Source organism: Aedes aegypti, chromosome 3 (genome assembly GCF_002204515.2).
Source record: "Aedes aegypti strain LVP_AGWG chromosome 3, AaegL5.0 Primary Assembly, whole genome shotgun sequence".
Classification (NCBI taxonomy): domain Eukaryota; kingdom Metazoa; phylum Arthropoda; class Insecta; order Diptera; family Culicidae; genus Aedes; species Aedes aegypti.
Genome location: NC_035109.1, coordinates 292,054,016 through 292,076,657, shown reverse-complemented (window position 1 = coordinate 292,076,657; position 22,642 = coordinate 292,054,016). Strand labels below are relative to the sequence as shown.

Here is a 22,642-nt window from a genome sequence, read left to right as displayed (position 1 = left end):
CTTGATAAATGCAATCAAACAAATGTTTTGAAGCTTTAAATAATTATGTGCATATTATATTATATTCGCGTCCAAATTAATAAATTTATAAATAAACAAAATAAGTTTAATGAATTGAATAAAAATCATTGCTCTAACTACTTGGAGTACATATTTTTTGCCATTTGTTAACATGACATAAAGTCAGCCGTTTTAGTTTTATCCATATTATCTGTTGGGGCTTTATTTATTCGAGAAAATACAATATGCTCTTCGTGGCAAATATTACATTTAAAGCAAGATATTTATTCCGTGAATTATTCCTTCAATGTTGCAGGAGATCTCCACCCAATCAACTCATCATTTGTTTTGATATATCAATGCTCTTTTTTGGAATATTAATGAGGATAATAGATTCGAGTGTTAACAAAATTGCCCTATCATTAAATTTTGTTAATAACTCGGTAATTTGAAGAATTTTTGTTATTCAACGGTTTCATTATAGGTTGTGTAAGATTATTTCAGTATGGAAACAATAATAAAAATCAACTGAAATATTAATAGAGATTATTGTATTTGTATAATAATCGCTTAAATTTTCTAAACATTCCAAATATTTCAAGTGTAATCTTTTATGTATCTGGCCACTGTTTGCTAAAATGATTTGAAATTGGATAATATTAACGATGATTCATTTCAAATTTATATATTTTCATGATCATCTTTATTGAAATCTATTTCCTAACAACGAATAATTAAAAAAAAAACAATCATCTAATATAACGAAATTTTTGTTCAATATATTATAAAATATATTGGACTCAGCAGTAACGAGCTTCATCAATCAAATCAATTTTTTTTCACATTTTTTATAGTAAACTTGTTTTTTTATGGTAAGAACAGCAATAGTAATATAATTTAGTCTATAAGGAACTGGAAACCAAAACCAAGGAAAATGTTTATTTAAAATTTTTTCAAATTACTTTTGAGCGCTACTGTATATCAAACTGTTAGAATAGATTATCCTTTCATTTCAGTCAGTAATTAATGTCAAACTTTGTTTTGAACTTCTGAATTCCAATTTTTTGTTTCAACCCAGTCACTAAGGAAAACAAATAAAAAAATATAGGGGGGGGGGGTGCTCGATATGCTACGTATTTTCCAGGGGGGAGTACCAGCATTTGTGACGAAATGCTACGAGGGGGGAGGGGGGTTTAAAAAATCAGTGAAAAAATGCTACGTCATTTATGGACAGCCCCTTTCAGGAAGTGGCCAGAAGAACACGGAAATATTCCTGTGGCCGGAATTATTCCGGTAGGTCACTGGGTCAAGTCGGGTAAAAAAGGGCTATTTTTTGGGTCATGCCAAGTAACCTTTATTTATTTGCATTGACAATCATTTTAATTTGCATAAATCATTAGGATCTGATATTCAACATTATAAATAAAGAGTATTGCACCGTTTAAAATATTTCGGATATGGCCATTCGGACGTAATGTCCGGAAGAAGCGGCTGTAGATTTGTTGGATACTAAACCGTTTCAATTCTCGAAAAGTAGTAATCAAACATAATTGTGCACTAAAATGCGTTCCTATAGGCTTGGCAAAGATGTTCAGATACAAATTGGCCACTTTATCATAAGTTTGAGGCGTCCCGGAACCCGAAAATGGTCTTTTGTAGGATTAATCGAATGCAAAACTCATTGTTATCCAATTCAATCGTTTTTCAAAAGCTTTATACTGATGCAATTTTCTTAAAATTCCGTCATGTAGTGGCCACATTTTAGCCGATTCCGGAAATTATCTGTGACTTGAAATTTGCCTACCTTGCCTAAATCATTTGAATCCATTAAGAATTCGCTGAGCGGTGAGGGTTTTAGAATTTTTGCTCTCACTCAGGCCTATACGGGTTAAAATGACGTAACTAATTTCATTACATTTAGCAAATCATTATGGAGGTATTTGCAATAAAAATTCAACTACTTGAAACCTACACACTTAAATTATTTTACGGATTCCTGTAAAATCTCAACAGCTGAACAGTTCGGTGAAATAAATAAACGGAGTACGGTAAATTTTTACAGTATTCCGTGAAAAATCACCGGAATCCGTAAAATTTAGACGGAATTACGGTGTTTTATTTCACCGAACTGTTCAGCTGTTGAGATTACGGTGAAATTCACCGTATGAGCTAACCACACTATAGATATTCTGCTACTCGGAAAATTCTGTAGCCTGAGATATTTACGTAGGTTGTAGCTGCGCGTCGATTCTCCAGGTAATATCGGAAACTCTCCGGTTCCAGATGACCAATGATCAAAACCGAAACAGATTCTAAAAGCAGAAACGTTTTTTAATAATTTGTGCAGAAAATGGAGTGGTTGATTTTTTCCTAAGCTTACATTTTCGAGTGATACTGTATAGTATTTTTGGGGCGGTTCAGCATTCTAAAAATATTAAAGTTGGCAATTTTTACGATAAAAATAGTGTTTCGTGAAATGTTCAGCTTTTTTGTTAGTGATTTAAAGGTGGCCCAAAGACGATGTAGGTTTAAATGAAAATTGCTATTGATAAATTAAAAAAAATCCAAACACGATAGTTCTGTAATGTAAGTACAAACTTGTCATCTCACAGTGAATCTCATTCTTCAAATCTTAATAAAGGAAGTTGCTTAAGAAACATATTCTCTTTTAACCTAATTTTGTTTGGGATTTTTGCTGAAGTTTGCAGGGCTATATCTCATATATTGCCCCTGACGTTTTCTGCGTTTATTTGTTATTTGAACGAAAACTAACGAATGCTTTATTTTTTTCTTGCAGATATCTAGATGTGGGATAGCCCTATAGATAAAATCATATTACTTGCATTCATACGCTGAATAATGCATACATATATACTATATAACTATAATTAGAATGCTGAAATTGTCAATTGCGAACATAGACAGTATAGAGATAACAATAGCAAACAAATTCATAAATATCTCTTCTCCGTTCGTCAGATTGGTATGGTCTCTTTATGAAAGTTTTAAGAATGAGTATTCACTCATTCGTGTTACTTATGTTAGAAAACTTAAGTGTTTGGAACTTATTTTTCAAATATCTCCATAGTAATTTCCATATAAACCTATATCGTCTTTGGCCTACCCTTTAAATCACCTCCGAAATAGCTGAAAATTTCATTAAAAAACTATTTTATCGTATGGATTGTAAGGACGATAAGAGAGGCTGGATTTTTTTTGTTTAAATTCACGTTAATAAAGCAAAACAAAGAGGCTGGATTTTCAAGCTTCTTAGAATTTTGAATTACCCTGAAAGTGTGTAATTAATATTGGTAATTGATGATTCATAATTGTGTCACCACTGTAGATAGTAACATTATTTGTTGTTAGGGTTAAAACGAAAATGAACTCTTGAGGTGAATTTCACCGATATTCATCTCCATTCAACAAAACATAACATTGCCATGGCGACACAAATACAACATCCCGACCAGGACCCAACTTCGTAAAATCCAACCGATTCCGAAAGGAACAGATTCAACAGGTGTCATATGGTTCGCGTTCGTTCACAACACCACAACTACCAGTGCACCGCAGTTGTTGCAAGGAGACCCACATTCGACAAGTCCTACCTACACATCTCCTCGTTGATATCGGTCGTTCGTTCCATCGCAGCCACCACCCTCCCATTCATCTCCGAAACTGATCCAGCCAACTAGCTAAATACAACAAACGGTTACGCAGCTGAGCGCGGAAAGCATGGTTCGGTTAGTCGTTAGTGTGTTGTCGTCTGCCCACGTGCAGACGAGTTCTACGGCGACGTCGACGTCCACGTCCACTCCACACGATATCCGCTTGCTTGTAATTCAAGCATGGGTCACCATCCACCGTATATCTATATTTAACAGCATACAGTCTGGTGGTGTTTTGGTTACGATTTCGTGCATCATCGCCGTCGTCGTGCACGTTGCCAGTTCATTGAGTTGTTAGCTGTGGGGGAGCCGGAACGAAAATATAAACCGAACCCAAAAGCATTGTTCTACGCGTACATCAAATCAAATCCGAATCACCTATTTAATAGAAAGCGCATTGCATTTGCCATCGCCGCCCACCCATATTCGCGACGCCACAATGGGACTATTTAGGAAAAAAAAGCGGGCAAAACCTCTAAGGGGTCTTAAGTAGATGGAGTTGTTGTGCGTGCCTTTAGAGAAAATGTTCTTGTTAGTTCCAAACTATGTAAACAAAAGCAAACAATGTTTTTCGATTTTTTAGGATTGTTCTTTTTATATTTTTGTGCATCACCCTACAGTTATGGATCAATTACTGTCAAACCTAAACAAATAAATTAAAAAAAAAAAACAACCTAAAATTTCAACGTAAGAGGTGGAAACATCTCATTTCAAATTAGAACTTCGTTTTATAAACTTTTTAGTGAGAATAATTAACATAATAAACACTATTATGGACCATTTTTTACATAGTCTGAACTCCTAAGTTACTTACACAAATTTGCTAATGATACTCAGAATTTTTTTTTCTTCTTGAGTTTAGCTTTTAGCGCTCAAAACAATTTGGTACAACGATGTAGAAAAACATTCTAAAATATTCCCTGAAGAAACCGACGCGGTATAACGCTCTCCAAGATCCCTTAAAGGTTTTGGTCATCTTGATTTTCTGAAATGATCCCATTGTGCGCCGCCTCCCCATCGAGTGCCGGTTATATGTTTGTTTGTAAACAAACCTGTTGTTTGGGAGGATGGAAGTTTGTTTTGTTTGTATGTTGCTTGCTTGCAAACGCGCTTGATAATAATGAACGGATTCCGGTTTCGTTTTTTTCGGAGTTGTGTGTTTTTGAACGATTTTTATTCTTATCTCCCCGGCATGCGTAGGTGGCATCGAACGAGTCTAGCAGAGTGATGTTTGAGATATGCAGAGGTGTATGCAATTTGAATAATTGTCACTGTCACAGGTTTGGATATGTTATCTTCTGATGAAGTATATGCTGGTTTTACGGTGCATTACACAATCTTATGGCATAGCTCAAATCATCGGAAAATGCGCTTCTATCCGGAAAACAGGTCACATAGGCATACTTAGCTAAATATATATTGTTTTTACGTTTTCAGCGTTTTTCAACATCTAGGTAAAATATATGTATGACAAATATATTTCTTTCTGTACGTCCATTGTAATTATGCAGTAATTATTGTAACCCATTTCATTAAACACCCATAAATATCCATTAAATCCTCCAGTTTTGCAAGTATGAAGAAACTTTTTTGCAATCTACTACAGATGACACGTAGGCTTCATCCTTTGGCGGAGATGCCTGTGTCATCCTCAAACAAAGATTTTTGACATCCCTGAGGTAACTCAGGTAAGTCAGCCACGTTCGAACAAAATTTGAAAGTTAAAAAACAACTTTACTAAATAAGCTTTGTACTTTGCAAATTAAAATTCAAAACTTTTCATTTCATCTTGGTGGGGCAATTTGTCACGGTGTACCTTACGACCTTTCTAAGAAAATCGCCTAAATTTATGCTATAGCTATGCTTTTATGAGTCTGTTGCCTCTAAGCTGTTGTAAGGTTTCAATCTCGAATTATTAAAGCCTTAAATGCCGTCGTAGTGTGTTTACTGCTTTAAACATAGGGGCGATCCATTAATTACGTAAGACAATTTTCGTGGTTTTTCAACCCCCCCTCCCCCCATGGTAAGATTTTTTGTATGAAAATTAAAAATTAATTGTATGGCGCGTAAGAAATCTCAGACCCCCCCCCTCCCCCCATAAACCCTTACGTAATTAATGGACAGCCCCATATCAACAGTTCCAGAACATCCTACGAATTAGAGAGCAAAATAAATCGAAATTCTCGAATTTTCTGCTGTTGTAGTGCTCAAGGCGCTAAATGAACATTTCGGTGAAACTTGACAGACAGACAACTCTGGGATTTTATATTGAATAATAGTGGTCCCAAAATGCTGCCTTAGAGGAAGTATTTCAGATTTGGAGTTCTGACAATTAACCTGAAGTGTACGATTTGATAGATAACTTTGGACAATCTAACAATCTATATTGGAAAATTAAAGTTCTTTAATTTTACCATCGAGCCTTCATGCCAAACACGGTCGAATGCTTTTTATACGTCTAGAAGGGCAAGACCAGTAGAATAGCCTTCCGATTTGTTGGAAGAATCAAATTTGTTACACGTAAAAGCTGATGAGGGGTCGAATGTCCATGTCGGAATCCGAACTGTTCATTGGCAAAACATGATTTTTTGTTGACGTGGACTATCATTCTGTTCAAAATTACCTTTTCGAAAAGTTTACTGATAGAGAAATTTGTTAAATATATCAACCAAGAATGATAAGCTACTCTCTTGAAGTTTCCTCGATAAGGTTGTAGAAAATTTCATCATCGCTAGGGGCTTCCATATTTTCGATTTTTAATAATAGTTCTCACTTCTTCCAAATCAGTCTCCCAGGCATTTTCGAAAACGTTCTCTTGAACTCCCTTGAGTCCCAAAATTAAAATTGTGCGCGCTTTCAAACTGCATAGCATGCTTTTGAGCTTTTCCACAAATAGTTAGCAATAATTTGTTTTCCTCTTTCAACACCGAAATTGGCTTCTGAGGCTTTTTTTCAGTATTTTTAATAGTTTCCAAAAGGGCTTAGAGCCAGGGTCCAAGTGAGAAATTTTATTTTCAAAATGTGTGTTTTTTAATTGTGAAAATCGTTTTTTAATTTTTTTCTGCAGATCCTGCCATATAATTTTCATAGTAGGATCGCGAGTGCGTTGAAAATGCCCTCACGTTTTCAAGACGGATCAAGAGTTTAAGATCATCGTCTATAATCACGGATTCGAATTTTACTTCACATTTTGGAATTGCAATGCCCCTGGCTTCAACAATGGAATTTGTTAAAGTTTCAAGAGCATTGTCAATATCAAGTTTTGTTTGCAAAGAAATGTTAAATGTCATATGTAATAATTGAATGTGGAGCTGATATTTGAAATTTGATAGAGACATGGTCAGAATCAAAATCAGCGTGAGTAACCAGTTGGTTACAAAGGTGACTAGAATCGGTTAAGACCAAATGAATCGTAAAAGGGTTTCTAGAAGAGGTAAAACAAGTAGAGCTGCTATCAGAGCATTGAATACAGAAATATCCTGAAGAGCACTCATCAAATAAAATTCTGCCGTTGGAATTGCTTTGCATTTTTTCCATGAGCGATGTTTGGCATTAAAGTCACCAACGACACAGTTTGTTGACTTATTGCACGTCAATTTCCGCAAGTCAGTTTGAAGCAAACTAACTTGCTGCCCGGTGCATTGAAAAGGCAAATAAGCAGCTACAAAAGTAGCAGTAAAATATCCAGTAAAAGTTTCAAAAACTTTGGTTGAAAATGACGAAAAAAGTTGTTTCTTCCACATGCAGCATCCAGTCGTCATTATGTTATTTGCAAAATACAGTACTTATTTCGCGATCTCTGCAGTGCTTGTTACTCATCAAAAAGCATATAAAATAAATCACGTTGTTTGATTCCTCCGCGTAATCGAGCCTTGAAGGCTCTTAGCTTTCGAATGGGGGGTGAAGATTTTGATTTCGCAACATGAATAATTTTATATAACTAGAAATGTGTGGACTTCGCATGATTCTTATTCCGGACGCTTCCTTACTTTTGCCTTGATTTCCGGATACTTTGATTTGAATTCTGGACAGGTCATGAAAATCATAAAAAGAGAAGTCAAATAATGGATTGAAATTGCCAAACCACTAAACAGCCATCTAAGGCAGTTGGGTATAGTATATTTCCATAGATATTAATGAAAAATGCTTATTAAAACAAGCTTTGAAAGTGCGAACTTTTGAATGGCAAAAATTGAAACATTTCGTGTGAAATTTTTCCCATACAAAGAAGAGTGTCCGGAATTAAAAGCTGTCCGTAATATGAATCAAAACGGTATCATGATTTTAATTTTTGACGATTGAAATTTGTCTGCTTTCTCTGTTCCCCAGTTTTTGGAAAAGAGCTTGTCAAACATCAGCAGAGAAGCTTTGGGGACAAGCTTTCCATGCTATGTAAGTGAAGTTTATCAAGCTTCTGGAAAAAAGCAAAGCTTCTCAAGAGAAGCTTCCCAGTTTGCTGAGAGAACAGTTCAAAAAGCTTACTCAGCTCCCCAATAGCAGCTTTGCGAGTTTACCGAGAAAAATTTTGTCAGATTTCTGAGAAAAGTGCTCCAAGCTTCACGAAAATAGCTGTTCAAGCTTCCATAAATGAGCTTTCAGCGATTCAATAGAGAAGCTTTCCAAGCTTCTGGGAAATAGCTTTCATTTGTTCCGAGAGAAGCTATCAAAATTTCTGGAGAAATGTACTCTATACTTCCGAAAAAAGCTTTCCTAGCTTCTGGAGAGAAATCTTCCAAGCTTCTGGAGAGAAAGTTTCCAAGCTTCTGGTGTGATAATTTTAAATCATTTGTATCATTCGCTTTCCAAGCTTCTATAATGATTTAAAGCTTCTTGGAAGAATCTTTCTAAGCACCTAAGATAAGCTTTCCAAGCTTATGAAGAGAAACTTTACAAGCCTCTAGGCATTTTTTTCTAGGCTTCTGGATATAACTTATGTCAACTCAAACATAACTTTCCAAGCTTCTAAAAAAAGCTCTTCACGTTTTACGTTTGTTTCAAGCTTCTACAGGAAAAACTTTCCAGCTTTTAAAGAAAAGTTTACCAAATTTATGAGCGAAACACTTTGCGACTTTCTGAAATGAAACTTCCTAAGCTTCTGAAGATAAGCTCTGAAGATTTTTTGTTTATGGCTCATGAAGAGAAGTTTTTCAAGCATCTGAAGATATGCTCTTCAAGCTTCTAAGGATAAGCTTTCCAAACTTATAGAGGGCTTGACTTAAAAATTGATTGTTTACAGAAAAGGTTTGTAAGCTTCAAAAAACATTATTTTCATGTTTCTAGGGAATGTTTTGCAAACTTGGTTTTCACTCCCTCAAATACCTCATCAACTCGCTTTTCATAGTACAGAAAAAGCGAGATGTTGTCAAGTCGAGAGGTTCCGAAACCCAAGTTTGGGATACCATGTTCTAGAGAGCAGCTTTCCAAACTACAAGAGAACAGATTTTCAAGCTTTTAAAGACATACTTTTCAAACTCTACTTAGAGTCTTATCTAGATATAATATCAGTCATTGATCGATAGAATCGTTCGCCTCTTGTATTTTGCCCGTGTTGGTACCAATGCTCATATCAAAGCGAACCCTTTTCCAGTAGAGAAATCAGGCAAAAGACAGGACGCTTCGATGCTTACTGACTCTCCAATGGCTAGCACAATTTTCACCGCCTAATAAAATTGGTCGCTCCCTTGCGACGCCTATCGGCCCTATCCACCTATTCAATTCATCATTTGCAAAAATCTTCTATAGATTCCCTTTACCTTTAAGTTGCATGACCGCTATAACCATGACAAAATAATATGATAAAGCAAATAGGCAGCTATGAAAGTATATTTTAGCAAGCTGTGTTTCAACAGAAACACCCACCCAAATTTTCAACAACTTTAGGTTCAAATTACAAAAGAGGTCGAAATATGAAAAAAATATATGATAGCAACTCCACCACATGATCCATCCAGTCGATTATTACGATAAAAACAAAAAAAGTTCGGATCTCTATCGAGTTTGGATCCAGGTTTCAAATAGGTTTCAGGAATAACTGGTATATGTATATTATTAGCTATTGGAAAATCAAACAGCTCTTATTACCATTCAAACAACGAGTATTACAATGCAGAATATCGAAAAAAAAATCGATCCATTAAAGAAACGTAATTCATCACCAATTTTATTAGTAAATTTTATACCAACTTTGACTGCTTCAGCCGTAGTGGTGACTTTGGATATTGCATCAATTGTTCATTTTAAAACTTAAAATTAAAGGAAGTAAATTTTATGTTTATTTTCACTTAGGATTTTCCGTTAATGAAGAGGCGGAATAGAAGTTACATACGGCGGAATAAGCAGGGATATTTCCATTTGATTTAAAACAATTCAAACGGTTGCTCGTAGGAAGAAAAGGAGAGGAACTGAAATTACCTGCTACAACATTGGCGTAGGATTTTCCTTGGGTAAATCCATTCGTAATTAAAATTTTCGAACGGCTATCCGACGGAAAAAATAGCTTGTGAATGATCAATTCACCTTAAGGGTATGATTATTAAGCAAGCGATCTGGAAAATGAGATTTGTTGTAGATTCTGCCTGGGGAATTCCGGCTACAAAAACTTTGCCGTTCATCTGTCTGGTACGAGCCTCAATTCGTTTGCGCGAAAGACAATCCCAAAAGTTTTACTTATGGTTGCCTCTGCAATTTGCGCATACATATTTTTGGTATCTTCCTTCGCAAGACAGACGTCCTTAGCGTGAGAAGAACCTCCGCAAATTATGCATTTTAAGCATCCATACGGCAATGTTAGGTACCATGACCATGGGTTCTGAAAATATCCTCCAGGTTTCTGGAAATGTTCCCATGTCATACAGACATTGAATCAGTTTTCTATAAATTATTCCATGTCACAATAGGAAAAAAAAGCTTTATATCAGTTTAATGAAAAGCTACAAAAAACTTATTTTGGCAAAATGGCTTGAATTGAAATTGAACTGTGCATGTATACCATAATTCCTTTCCTATATATATGAAAGTTGACTATTTCATTTCTATGGCATTGTGGACCACCCTTATGCTGAATAACATCAAACAAAGGGCCTAACTAATACACACAATTTTGTAGAAGGAAGTTTTCGTCTAATATTTCATTCTAAAGCTCTTAATGCATACCTTCCGCGTAAATCTGCTTTCTAGATCAAAGCGCTGTGTTGCAAAATAAACTTATTTGAATTTCAAAACTTTTAATCGATTGTCCGGCTTATAAGTAGTTTTTAATTTGAAAAACTTGTATTTCATCGTTCGTTCATCAGACATTTTTAATTACACGTTTTTACTTTTTGGTGAAGATATGGCATTTCAAGTTTTACAAATATTTGAATGAACGATTTTTTTAATTCCTTTTTGAAATACTTCTGTATTATTATAGGGTAACCAGATAGAGAGTTTGTGTTTTCAACCAACTTGTATCTGTATTATTGTCCTGCAAGTTTGTCAAAAACCCGTATTTCAAAAAAGTCCAACGACAAATTTCCATCGCGAAACTGAAAAAATCACGATTTTGAGCATTCGTCTCATTCTGCAGTGTTGCCCGCAATCATGAGACTTTTGTAGCAAATTTAAAAGTATCAATCGTTCTTCAAGTGCCATTGAATCGTCCAGCTTACACTTTCAAAACCACTTGAACACATTAATAAATGCAAATTCAAACAATGAAAAAAGAAAAAGACAATACACTTCCTTACTTTTTGGATGAAGAAAACTTCGCTTCAACACTACACTATATGCAATAAATTCTTCAATCCAAAACCAGACCCAACATCGAACGAGTAAGTGATGGAGTGACGGAAAAAGAAAAGAATAACATGTATGCCTATGTGACCATTTATGTCGGCTCGATTACCATACGACAAGGGAAGCTTCGTTCACACTTCGTCGTCACAGCCCGGCTCAAGTGTCATCACGACGCTTATTTTCGACACTTTTCCATTCCGACGAAACTAGCAATGGAAACTAGCCAGCCATAAAGATAAAAATGCTGTACAGCCGAAGAATTAGAGCCAAATTGTAATGGTAATTTGCTGGGCTGGGCTGGGCTGGGCTGGGTTCCCGCGTGTGCAATTAAAACACAATAATCGTGTTGCAGTGCGTTGGGCCCGATCAGGGGATTAGAGCAAAATTGTATCACAATTGTATCTAAATTAGTTTCACACAGCAAATTTTGTTGAATTTTTGCTAGAAGTACTTTGAGTTGGTTGAGACAATTACGACATATAAGTGAAAAATGAGTTGTAATAACAAATAATTTTGCATTATTTAATTGAACTTGTTTCAAATAAATACAAAATCACAACTCAATTTGTTATAATGAATCAATAAGAAATCGTTTAGACCTTAGTGTATAATAGGCAGCGTTGTAAATCGTATAACAAGTTAGATATTTTTTGTAACTAGCCATACGATTTGTAACTCTGTGAGGAAATTTTTGTTTTGTTATTGTTTAGTTATGGAAAATAACAAAATTATTTGTTCAAATTATATTATAATGAGTTTATTTTTTCATTTTTTAATATAAATGCAATTCTGTTATTATTTTTTTCAACTAACAAGCTAAAATTATAACATATTTTGTTATGAGGAAAGTGCTAACTTGGTATCAAAATCTGTTACAATTCTGTTGTAATTCACTGGTCAGGGGCCCAAATTAATAAGTCCCAAAGCAGCACCACCAGCAGCACCACCAACAGCGAAGGGCTTATTATCATTCTGTTGGGGGCATACATTGATGCAAGTGGAACGAAGCTTCTCTGTTTCCCGAGATCTTTCGGGACCGACTAATACAGGGTAGAAGCGCATTTTAATTTATTCAACGTGTTGATGTCACAGTCCGATCAAGCAGAGCAACGAGACAAATATTTATGAAATGAATGCTTTGTAGTCATGACTCTGGGTACTAGGGTGTTCCAGAGAAAATCAATGCTCGAAAAGTTGTAGTGCTCAACCCTAGAAATAAAGTTATGCTTGGAGATAGTATTTTTGCAGAACAAATCAACTTTCTAAGGAATCGATGTACGAATTTTCTTCGGCTTTCTCCCCTCATGAGTTTCGTTAGGTTCGATAGAGTGATTCCAAAAGTTGGTCTAGATATACTGCTCGAATGGTCAATAACGCTTATAGAAAAATAAGAAAATATAAAACAAATTTAGGCCTTAAAAACATTTGAACAAAACGTTAACATATTACAATTTTGGAAAAGTTACCTTTGTTATAAATTGATCTGACAGTGTCTCCAAACGATTTTTTAGAAAATAGATTTGTTCTAAAAAATGCTAGAAACAAGAACATCCTTCATCTTAGGGTTGAGCGCTCTGCCTTTTTTTCTAGTATACCCTACTGTGTACCGCACAGTGGAATGCAGAGTCAACCGCCCGCCCATCGTAGATGATCTATGGGAACTAATAATTCGTGGAACGAACTGGGCCGGAATTGTCATGCCGGTCACATACATTTTAATATCTTCAAAATTATGGACGGTTATTCGTTCATTCCATGGTTCATAACTCGTTGTGATCATCTTTCGAGCCTTGGGCATGGATGGGATCGAAGTTCAGTTGACTCCGCTCCAAGGTGATCGTTATCGACAATTCCCTTTCGATGCGATCGCCGTGACATCAACTCGTTGATAAATTTTAGGTTATGTTAATTCAACACGTACCAGATCTCAAGAATTCATTTACTAATTGTTCTTCTTTTTCTCTTCCCACCTGTATTCTTTCCCTTGAAATTAACCTTGAACCAAACGAAACGATCCTGGAACCATCCGAACGCACAGACGGCAAATACATGGTTCTACCGTCCGGAGAGCTGCACATTCGTGAGGTAGGCCCCGAGGATGGCTACAAAAGCTACCAGTGCCGAACCAAGCACCGGTTGACAGGTGAAACCCGGCTTTCGGCCACCAAGGGACGTCTGGTGATTACAGGTAAGTTGATCGTTCTCCCAATCTTCATCCGAGAAAAAAAAGGAGGAGCTTCCTGGTGATAGCAATGGGCATGCACACACGGTTGCGGTAACATAATCAACGTTGCACCACGTACAGCTTGGTGGTGGCCGAGAATATTGCACCAAGTTGAACAGTTCTTCAGGGATACATACATTACCTGCCGAAAGTATGGAATCGTTTAAGGTGGAAAATGATCAGAGCCAAACATCGTATTTTTAAGTGCACAAATCTACCAGCTTGTGACCAATCGATTAAATTATTAGCTTAAACGGTTGTCTAATTCTCTAGATTTGTACCCTTAATACAATATTGCAACACCCATTTTCAACTTCCCAAAAAGTTTAGTATCATCGGAGAGCGTCAGTTGCTGTTGTAGTGATTCCAAACTTGCCGTGAAGCGATTCCATACTTTAGATGAGGGTAGTGTATATCAGAGATGATGGTCTCAAGGTCATACAATCTGTAGCAGTGCAATGGTTGCGTAATGTGTTGTTATTCGAGCGAGCTCTCGTACGTCGTCAGTGTTGGTCAAGTATGCGTGAAACTAATAATTAATTAATGTTATCCTACACCTATCTGTAAAGGGCACCGATATGACAACATACTAAAATGAATGTTTAATTGTTTTTTTTTCCTACTCGTCTATATCGTTGTCATGGGTAGGAATGCTGAGTGTCTTATTACACGTACCTTGTATCAGATATCAGGTATGATAGGCTGAAGTAATAGTCACTACTTGGAAGAGGCTTTGATACAAACCTTTGTAGTAGGTATTTTCTAAGAAAAATGATGGTTTTATTCAGAAGCGGAAGTAGAATGCCGAATCAAACTGGCAAAAGTTCTAATGCATGAACGAACAAGTATTAGCACGTAGTACCCAGTGAACTAAACATTTTACCTCCATATTTGATGCTACGAATTTCACACTTCAACAACTCAATAATGGATTTTACATTTTCTTTCCAAGTTTAAGACGAATATACCTTTTTCGAGGTATTACGCGTATCCTGTTTCTGAGAACTAAGGTGGCTCATTTCTATATGAACCTCCATTTGGACCCTAATAGAGTGTCCATCACGGGACAAAAAATCCAGGGATTTGCCAAATTTCGGGATTTCCCTATTCCCGAGATATAAGTTCTGACTTCCCGGGAATCCCGGGTTTCGCAAAATGTACGTATAATTTGATGAAAATCACTAAATTTCAATGAAACACAATAACAATTTTTCCTCAGTATCAAGCCTTATTCAAATAGAAAAATCATTATAGAATAAAATAGAAAATCATTATAAAAATAGTATAAATTTTTTTATGAAAAGACCAATTTACCAAATAAAAACACATTGTTTACTTTGTCTAGTTGCAAAGGTTTTATGCTTTTCTTCTGAACATTAGTTGTTTTTATAAGCCTAGGCTGAGAGAGTGAATATAAATGTACACCTGAACTTCAGTCGATAATTTTTAATTCTTTAAATTCTTTTAATAATATAACTTAGTTTTTACCATACTTTCATGCTTCATTCATAAGTATTACAGTGAATTTGAAAAAAAAAATCACTAGCAAATCCGTAATTAGTCAAGCTAAGTTTTGATTTTTGTTTAGTTACTTCAGAATAAGAAAATGATGTATGAAAAATGATTTGTTATAATCAAAATGTTATTTTGGAAAGTTACATTATCATTTAATTTAATTGAAGAACACTGTATTGTTGAATTTGTACTTCTATTTCAATAAAAAAAAATAGTCTTATTGAAAATTTAAGAAATCCCGGGATCCCCGGAATTTTCCGGGACAAGCTTAGATTATTATCAGGCCCAAGAATATCGCCCTGAATATCGCCCACTGTCAGTTGTGACAACTGTGAAAATAAAGACCATTGTTTTGTTTAATTGTTTGTTATGGTTTGATTATCAATTTTTGATATCGGTAAATCAGCTAATAATGTGCCAAAAAGTTGAAGCACATTCAACATTTCGATGTTTTTGGAAGGTGAGCAAACATTGAAAAGCATCCTGCAAGCCTCCAAGCATGCAATCAGTTATTTTATTGCGACACTTGCTCGATTACGGATCATAAACATTAAACAAAACATCGCATTAGATTGCACTCTCGATTCAATTTACCCAAAAATGGGGAAACGCATGGAGATGTTGACTACGCTAGAAGTCGTCCCGTGCCATGGGCCTGATCATTATCCCACGAGCGAAATGGCCGGGAAATGGACAATCTAGACCAGTGTTTCCCAATTTTTTTTTACTTTCGCCCCCTTGAGGACAATCTATTTTAGAATCGCACCCATGATATGTTATTTATATTTTGGTCTTAAATAATCTCTGTACCGTGTTGAGATTCTGACCAACATATTATCATAAGTGATCATATTTTGAAAGAGGACTAAAAATGTGCTCAATTTCATAACCACGAAATTTAAAATTATTCGAAGTATCCGGTAAAAGTTAAGCATTTGGTGGCATTTCTATCATAAACAACACTTTTCGACAATAAAAGCATTAGTTGTCTTATCCTAAAATTTCCTTACGAAAAAGTCATCAAAGCATTTTTTATGATTTTGATACTGATATTTTTATATTAAAAACTTTCACTCAAAAAATTTGGTGACAACAGACTACGTCATTTTTTAGAAAACTTTGAGTTGCTGATTAATGTTTTATAATCCACATTAGGTGCAAATAAGCGCAATATTTTGTGTTTGACCATCGTCAAGCTTTGCCTAACATGATTTGGAAACAAAGAAGCATGTAAAAAGAGAAATGTGCAATTAATAATTATTTAAATGCATAAAGCTATGTATGCTGTTTCACTCAAGAAAAGTAAAGCAATTGTTTGACTGAATGGGACAAGAAGTTCACTTCAGAGCCCCCCATTTGAACTGACATTTCTTTTCAGCTGCATACTGCGATCAAAAAATTGTGGTTTCTTGACCATTTCTGGAAAGAAAATTTTCACGCAGCGAGATTACTTTTCTTTTCAAAAATAAATCAGCCTTAAGAGTGTAATCTTAGAACTACTCATAACAAATTTTAAATTTTTCTCATACTAGCACTTTGAGAAAAGTGGTGGCTTTTTCGCCCCCCAAATTCAGTTTTACAAATTTTCGCCCCCTCTGGGCTTGAAAATCGCCCCCAGGGGGGCGAATTCGCCCACTTTGGGAATCACTTATCTAGACCCTAAGAAGCTACTAGAAGATTTTAGCGGATTCCGTGAATTCCAAGGGAGGAAGGGGTTCTAACGAGCTTGAAGTTTGTATGGATAGATAAACTCCCATACAAAAGTTTGGACTCACATTCTAAAAACACATAAAAGTGTGTTTCTTTAAGACACGAACACTTTCAGCCATTTAGTAGAGATGATCGGGTCTCGGGTTTTGAAACCCGAAACCCGAAACATCGTGCTAAGTAGTGTGGGTTCGATTCCTGCCTCGGACGAAATTTTTTTCATGAGGAATGTTTTCCAACTGTGCCACTGCACAGTTCGAACGAAACGTGTAAATTTCTGAGACATAAGACATAATGCACATAATTGGAGCGTGGAATATCATGGATATTTACATGATATGTCATGTAAACTTCGATCATATGTCATGTAATGCAGCAGGATTGTGAGTGGTTACATGACGTATAACACATTTTTACATGATTTCAGATTTAAATTTACATGACGTCATGTTTACATTGCATAAATAAAGTTTACATGACGTGTAATCTTCATTTTTTTAACTGTGTGGGCGTTGCATGCTAGTCCGTTGTCTACTGTGGTGCTTTCTTCAAAAAGCAAAATGCTCACTGAAAGCATTTTTTTATTTAAAACATGGTCCAATGGCACAGCCGTAAAACATTCTGACGAAAAGTTGCATTGGCAGAAGCGGGAATCGAACCCACACCCCATGACACGATGCGTTTACTGTCTGACGACACTAATTGCTCGGCCACTAAGCCCATTTTTGTCCATATCTTTGAGATTACACATTTAATTGGAAATCTCTATGGCTTACTCGGAAGACAATGATTTTTTTGCAATTTCTCATCGTAATAGGCTGTTTTTCATCACGCCAATATGTCATGGAACGGCCTACTTTCCTGCACTGAAGTATGCAGTGCGGGAATAGTCATTACGCAACTGAAATCAGTGCTGTAATGATTCATTACGTAACGCTTTCTCATTACGTAACTGTTTTGAGTTGTGTAATGAGTCATTACACAACAATTTTTCAGAAATAATAAAGTAATGGTAAATGCATTCCGATATAATTTTTACTTGAAGTAGGATATGTTGTAGTCTTTGATTTTCATTTATTAGTGACTTTCTATCAATAGAGTAAAGTGTGAAGAATTTATTTTTATGATTTGTAGCTCAATTCGAAACAAATTTTATAAATTAAATGGTGGTTCGAAAACTAAGAGACTTCCACTCCAAATATTATAGAAATCGATTGAGATTCGGCAGTTGGGTGGGTTAAGGTTTTTCGGAACAAACTGGACCCCTTTCTCTGCATACCATTCTTGAACGACTTTGCTACGTAGTTACAGCTTGCCAAATCTGGCCAAAACACTCTTTTTGGTATAGTTCCGACGTCATTGTCTTATTTGTAACGAATACTTTCGTTTTTTTGCCACATCTACAAATGCCCTGCCAAATCATAAATTTTCGTGCAAATTTGTCGACAAAAACTAATTTAAATTTGGCTGGAACATCCCCCCGAGCCGTTGCCAAGTAAAATTTTTGACCTGGGATTTGTCCGAAGTCAGCCTTGACATAGGTTTCATCGTCCATCAGAAGACACCCGTCGAACTTGGTCAGCATAGCTTCCGAGCACGGATTTTGGCCACACTATTCTGTTTTATGGTCCGATTTGGCTGTTGGTTAGCTCGATACGACTTGATTCCTTCCCGGAGTCGAGTTCTCCTCACGGTATTATGGGCGGCACCGAATTTCCTGGCCAAATCACGGTCCGACAGATTGGAATTACTCTTAATCGTCTTTAAAATCTCACCACGCAGTTTCCGGTCGACAGTTCCCCTCCGACGATTGGCTTGAGGCTTCCGAATCGTCGCTAATGTTTATAAGGAAATATTTGATAACGCGCCATACGGTATTTCTGGGTAATATCAGCTGTTTAGCTATCCTAGATGCAGACCATAAGGGATTTTCCAAATAACTGTGCACATTTTTTTCCCTTCTTTCGGCTTCCATGTTGATGGTTTACAAAGTACAGTCGATTTGCGGAACGTCAAAAATACATACGTAAAGCTGACAAAATTCCCAACAAGTGGGCGCCAAGAACTTCCAAATCCGTTCACAAGGAGCGCCACAATATGAGCAAAAGTTTGTTCCAATTTTAAATGGAGCAAACTTTATTTATTATTATAAAGACCATGTTTTTGTTTCTGAACTTTTATTTTGAACTAATATTTGTAGTTATGAAGTCACTTTTCAGTCACTAAAGTCACTATCATTGTGCTCTCTGACCGCTACCAGCAATTCGAAACTAGGTTCAGAAAGCAAATCTGGAATGTATGAGACAGCTTATTGAATAGTGTATTTATATGGCCTTGGTAATAGTCGATTATTTGAAAAAGAAGCCTTCAATAGTTGACCAAACATTCCCTTTTCCATGATATAATTATTTTCAATATCAAACCAAATATATGAAAATCAAGAGCACCTATCAAACATTGCGACATCACATGCAACAATAGAAATCGAAACTATACATGTGAGTACAGGAATGATCAATTTCTCTCCACTGATTAACTACACCCCGAATTACGATACTGAGAAAAATTGTGAAATAATCATGAAAAGTGTCTCTGGACAAATTCTGGACAGAATATTCACGAAATCATAATTATTGCCAAATTTTGGGAAGGATATTCATGGAATCCTTCTTTGGAGGATTGCTCACAATCCTGGTATGTCACTCTCACAGAATTCTGAGCAGAATTAATCTGTTGTTCTAGGAGGGATTTTGGCATAGTTCCAGGCGAGCTACTGACCTAATCCTGAGCAGATGCTAGAAATGCTAGATCCCTGCAGCATCCTGGGATTTTTAAACATTTCTGTTCGAGATTCTGTTAGAAGTTTGGTAACTATTCTGTTTTTTCTGATTATCGTGCAAACAGTATCCCTGCGCCAGAGTTCCTCTGCTCAAAACTTGATCGAGTGTCGAAGTCCTCATTAGTGACTGATCAATCGGTACAATTTGCAGCGTTAATGTATGCCTGGTTCTCCAGATTTGTGCTCTTGAAAATTCAAAGTGTAGGTTCTGTTTAATTTCCCCTTGAGCAATTAGTTTTCTCGTTATGAAATTTGCATTGATGATAGTGAAAACTTTTGTGTTTTGCATCTTCCAATCACTTTATGCAATGCGAATCTGTTAAAAATGTATCTAAAGAGCTAATATAGGACTGCTTTATTGCTTGTATGAATCAGACAAAGAAGGAATACATTTATAGCGTTTCTATGAGTTATAAATGCTTTTAATGTGATGATGGGTATGGGAGGTCATACCTTAAATCTTCAAGAGCGCAAGTCTGAATACCATCTGTTTAAGCTGATAACTTGATCGATTGATCGCTCGCTAGTAGTATTCTATTGATCCAATTTTAAGCCTCTTGATTTGAATTTAAGACTTCGATTCGTCTTCACCTTAAACCCCCTAGGATTAAGGGCATATCTATTATGTCAATTAAGCAAATACTTATGTTAAAACCATACAATTTCAATACTTTTCAGGCACTCTCGGTTAGTTTTCAAGTTTTATGTAAGAACGACATGATACATTCATTCATTGTAATAACAATCATATTGAGTGTCAGAAAAATGGGTCAAAAAAGGCTGGTAAAAAGTAGGGGGGCAAAATGAACACTTTCGTAGAATTTAGTGAATATAATGTTAATAATGAGTGTCAATCGGTCTGATATGTAAAAGGGCTCCTCACACTTACACTATCAAAAAAAAAACAAGAAAATTCTTTGGATTCCTTACTTTGCTCAAAAGTTAGATTTTTTTACCATCTTGTTTGTTTACCTATTTCAAGCTACGACATGAACTATGTCGAATTTACATAGACTTTTGGATCAAAAAGTAAACTTCAATGCCGTCAAAAAGTTTATTTTCAATACAGAAATCATGTATAAAATTTTGATGAAGTATGCATATTCTCGTAAAATAAGAGAGATGACATAAGATGTAAATAATAATTAAAAAAAAATAGACACTTAGATTTGCTATTTATCATTAAAAATGCGAAATATATGAATTATTACTCTTTTTATAAACCCGTGATATACGACCACACTTCACCGTACGAGCTCTCGAATGCCAACGGAAACAGAGTAACCTTTTACCAACCGTGTGTTCAACGAGTGATTGGGGCAGGGGCTGCTGCTTATCTGTCGACCAGCCGAGTAAGTGCGCCACCGTCAAATACCAAACGGCAATCACTGATTAAATACACACTCATTGTCATTACATTATTGCAATCAATTGCCAACGCCCGATCCGAGTGAAATCTTAAATTTTGTTAAACAGAGAATGTGTTAAAATTGTACAGTTACACAGTTTTTTTTATTTACATACATTTTTCACCCACAGCTTCATTACTCATTTTTGTGTACTGGTGGAAGGTTCACCAAATGGATGTATAAAAACCAGTATATCAAAATGAATGAAAAACCTGTAGGCGAAGGAGTGATGTGAAAAATAAAAGGTGTTCAATTCTAGTACAAAAGTGTGTAATTTCAACACATCCATTGTATAACAATATTTAAGAGTGTTTGATCAGCTGCTTTTATGAATCACCGGCTACATTCGTAACCCACCACATTTTAGCGTGCTTTCTGATGACATTACTTCTACGCGCACTTACAGCCGGCAACGGCCACTACCTCCAATCATTCGTCGCTGTGCATTGCTATCACCGGAAGATAAATCACTCGCAGCAGCTTAGAAGTATTAAAAACGATATTCCGATTAAAAACTATGCATCCGTTCGATCATACTGCGAAATAACTCCAGCCTACTCGTTACGCATTCGACTTGCTTAGAACTAACATGATGACAAACGCAGTCCTATCGGGTAACGGCGACAGTTTTGTGTCAGTGAAGAAAAAAGATCGAATCGACTGTAGTAGCCGCCAAAACTGTCGCAATTGCCCCATGTTTAACGGTCATTTCGCGATTCACGCGAGCGTGTTTCGCTCGCTCGTCGGTCGACGCTATCTGTGTACCCTCGCGTTTCCTCTCGTGTGGATTCCAATCGGAACCAGTAGTGATGTCAGCTTTTCATAAACAAAAAAAAAAATGGTAACCTCGTTTGATCTGATTCGTTCTTATTATTCTATTGAGCAACTAGTTGGATTGGTACCGTTCGGCGGAAAGCGTATATAAGTATGGAACGGCGTTCTTGCACCGTAAGAATGTTTGATCGATAGTTGAACTACTTTTTTTAATTTTGTAGGTAATTGCTTTTAAGTCATTCATGCAATATCCGATGCACACATGATAGTTTGATGGATTATGGCGCTTTTGATATTTTAAACCTATAGAAGATTGCAAAGATTTTTATCTAAAATTATTAACAATTTTATTCGAAATTTGTTCCACTGTTTCAACATAGGATATTCTATCTAACTCATTAGAACTGTAGCAGAGAGGGAGATTCAGAATATTTTTTTAAGTTTTATTTTGAATCCTCTGCAGAGCTTTCTTCCTGGTATTACAATAGCTAGTCCATATTGGTGCAGCATATAACATGGCTGGCCTGAAAATTTGCTTGAAGATCAAAAGCTTATTCTTAAGACAACTTTTTTATTTTATGTAAAAGGAAAAAATACCCAAATTTTTATTTTCGATTTAAGTATTATTTTTCGTTATCTAACATCGTTCTAAACACGTTTTGGGCATTTATATATTTTTATTCGCAAATTTTTAAATTTTGGTTTATTATTTTTATAATTTTTATTTTTG

General features: G+C 35.8%; 1 protein-coding gene across 43 annotated transcripts in view; it reads left to right on the top strand.

Moving 5' to 3' along the window:
- The window catches only part of LOC5573626 (Down syndrome cell adhesion molecule-like protein Dscam2), a 302,956-nt gene that overhangs the window by 51,771 nt on the left and 228,543 nt on the right, over positions 1 to 22,642 (top strand). For all 43 annotated transcript variants that reach the window (XM_021849888.1, XM_021849886.1, XM_021849890.1 and 40 more), the window contains exon 5: positions 13,483 to 13,632. In XM_021849888.1, coding sequence (XP_021705580.1) covers positions 13,483 to 13,632 — 150 coding nt within the window. The remainder of the gene's footprint in view (positions 1 to 13,482; positions 13,633 to 22,642) is intronic.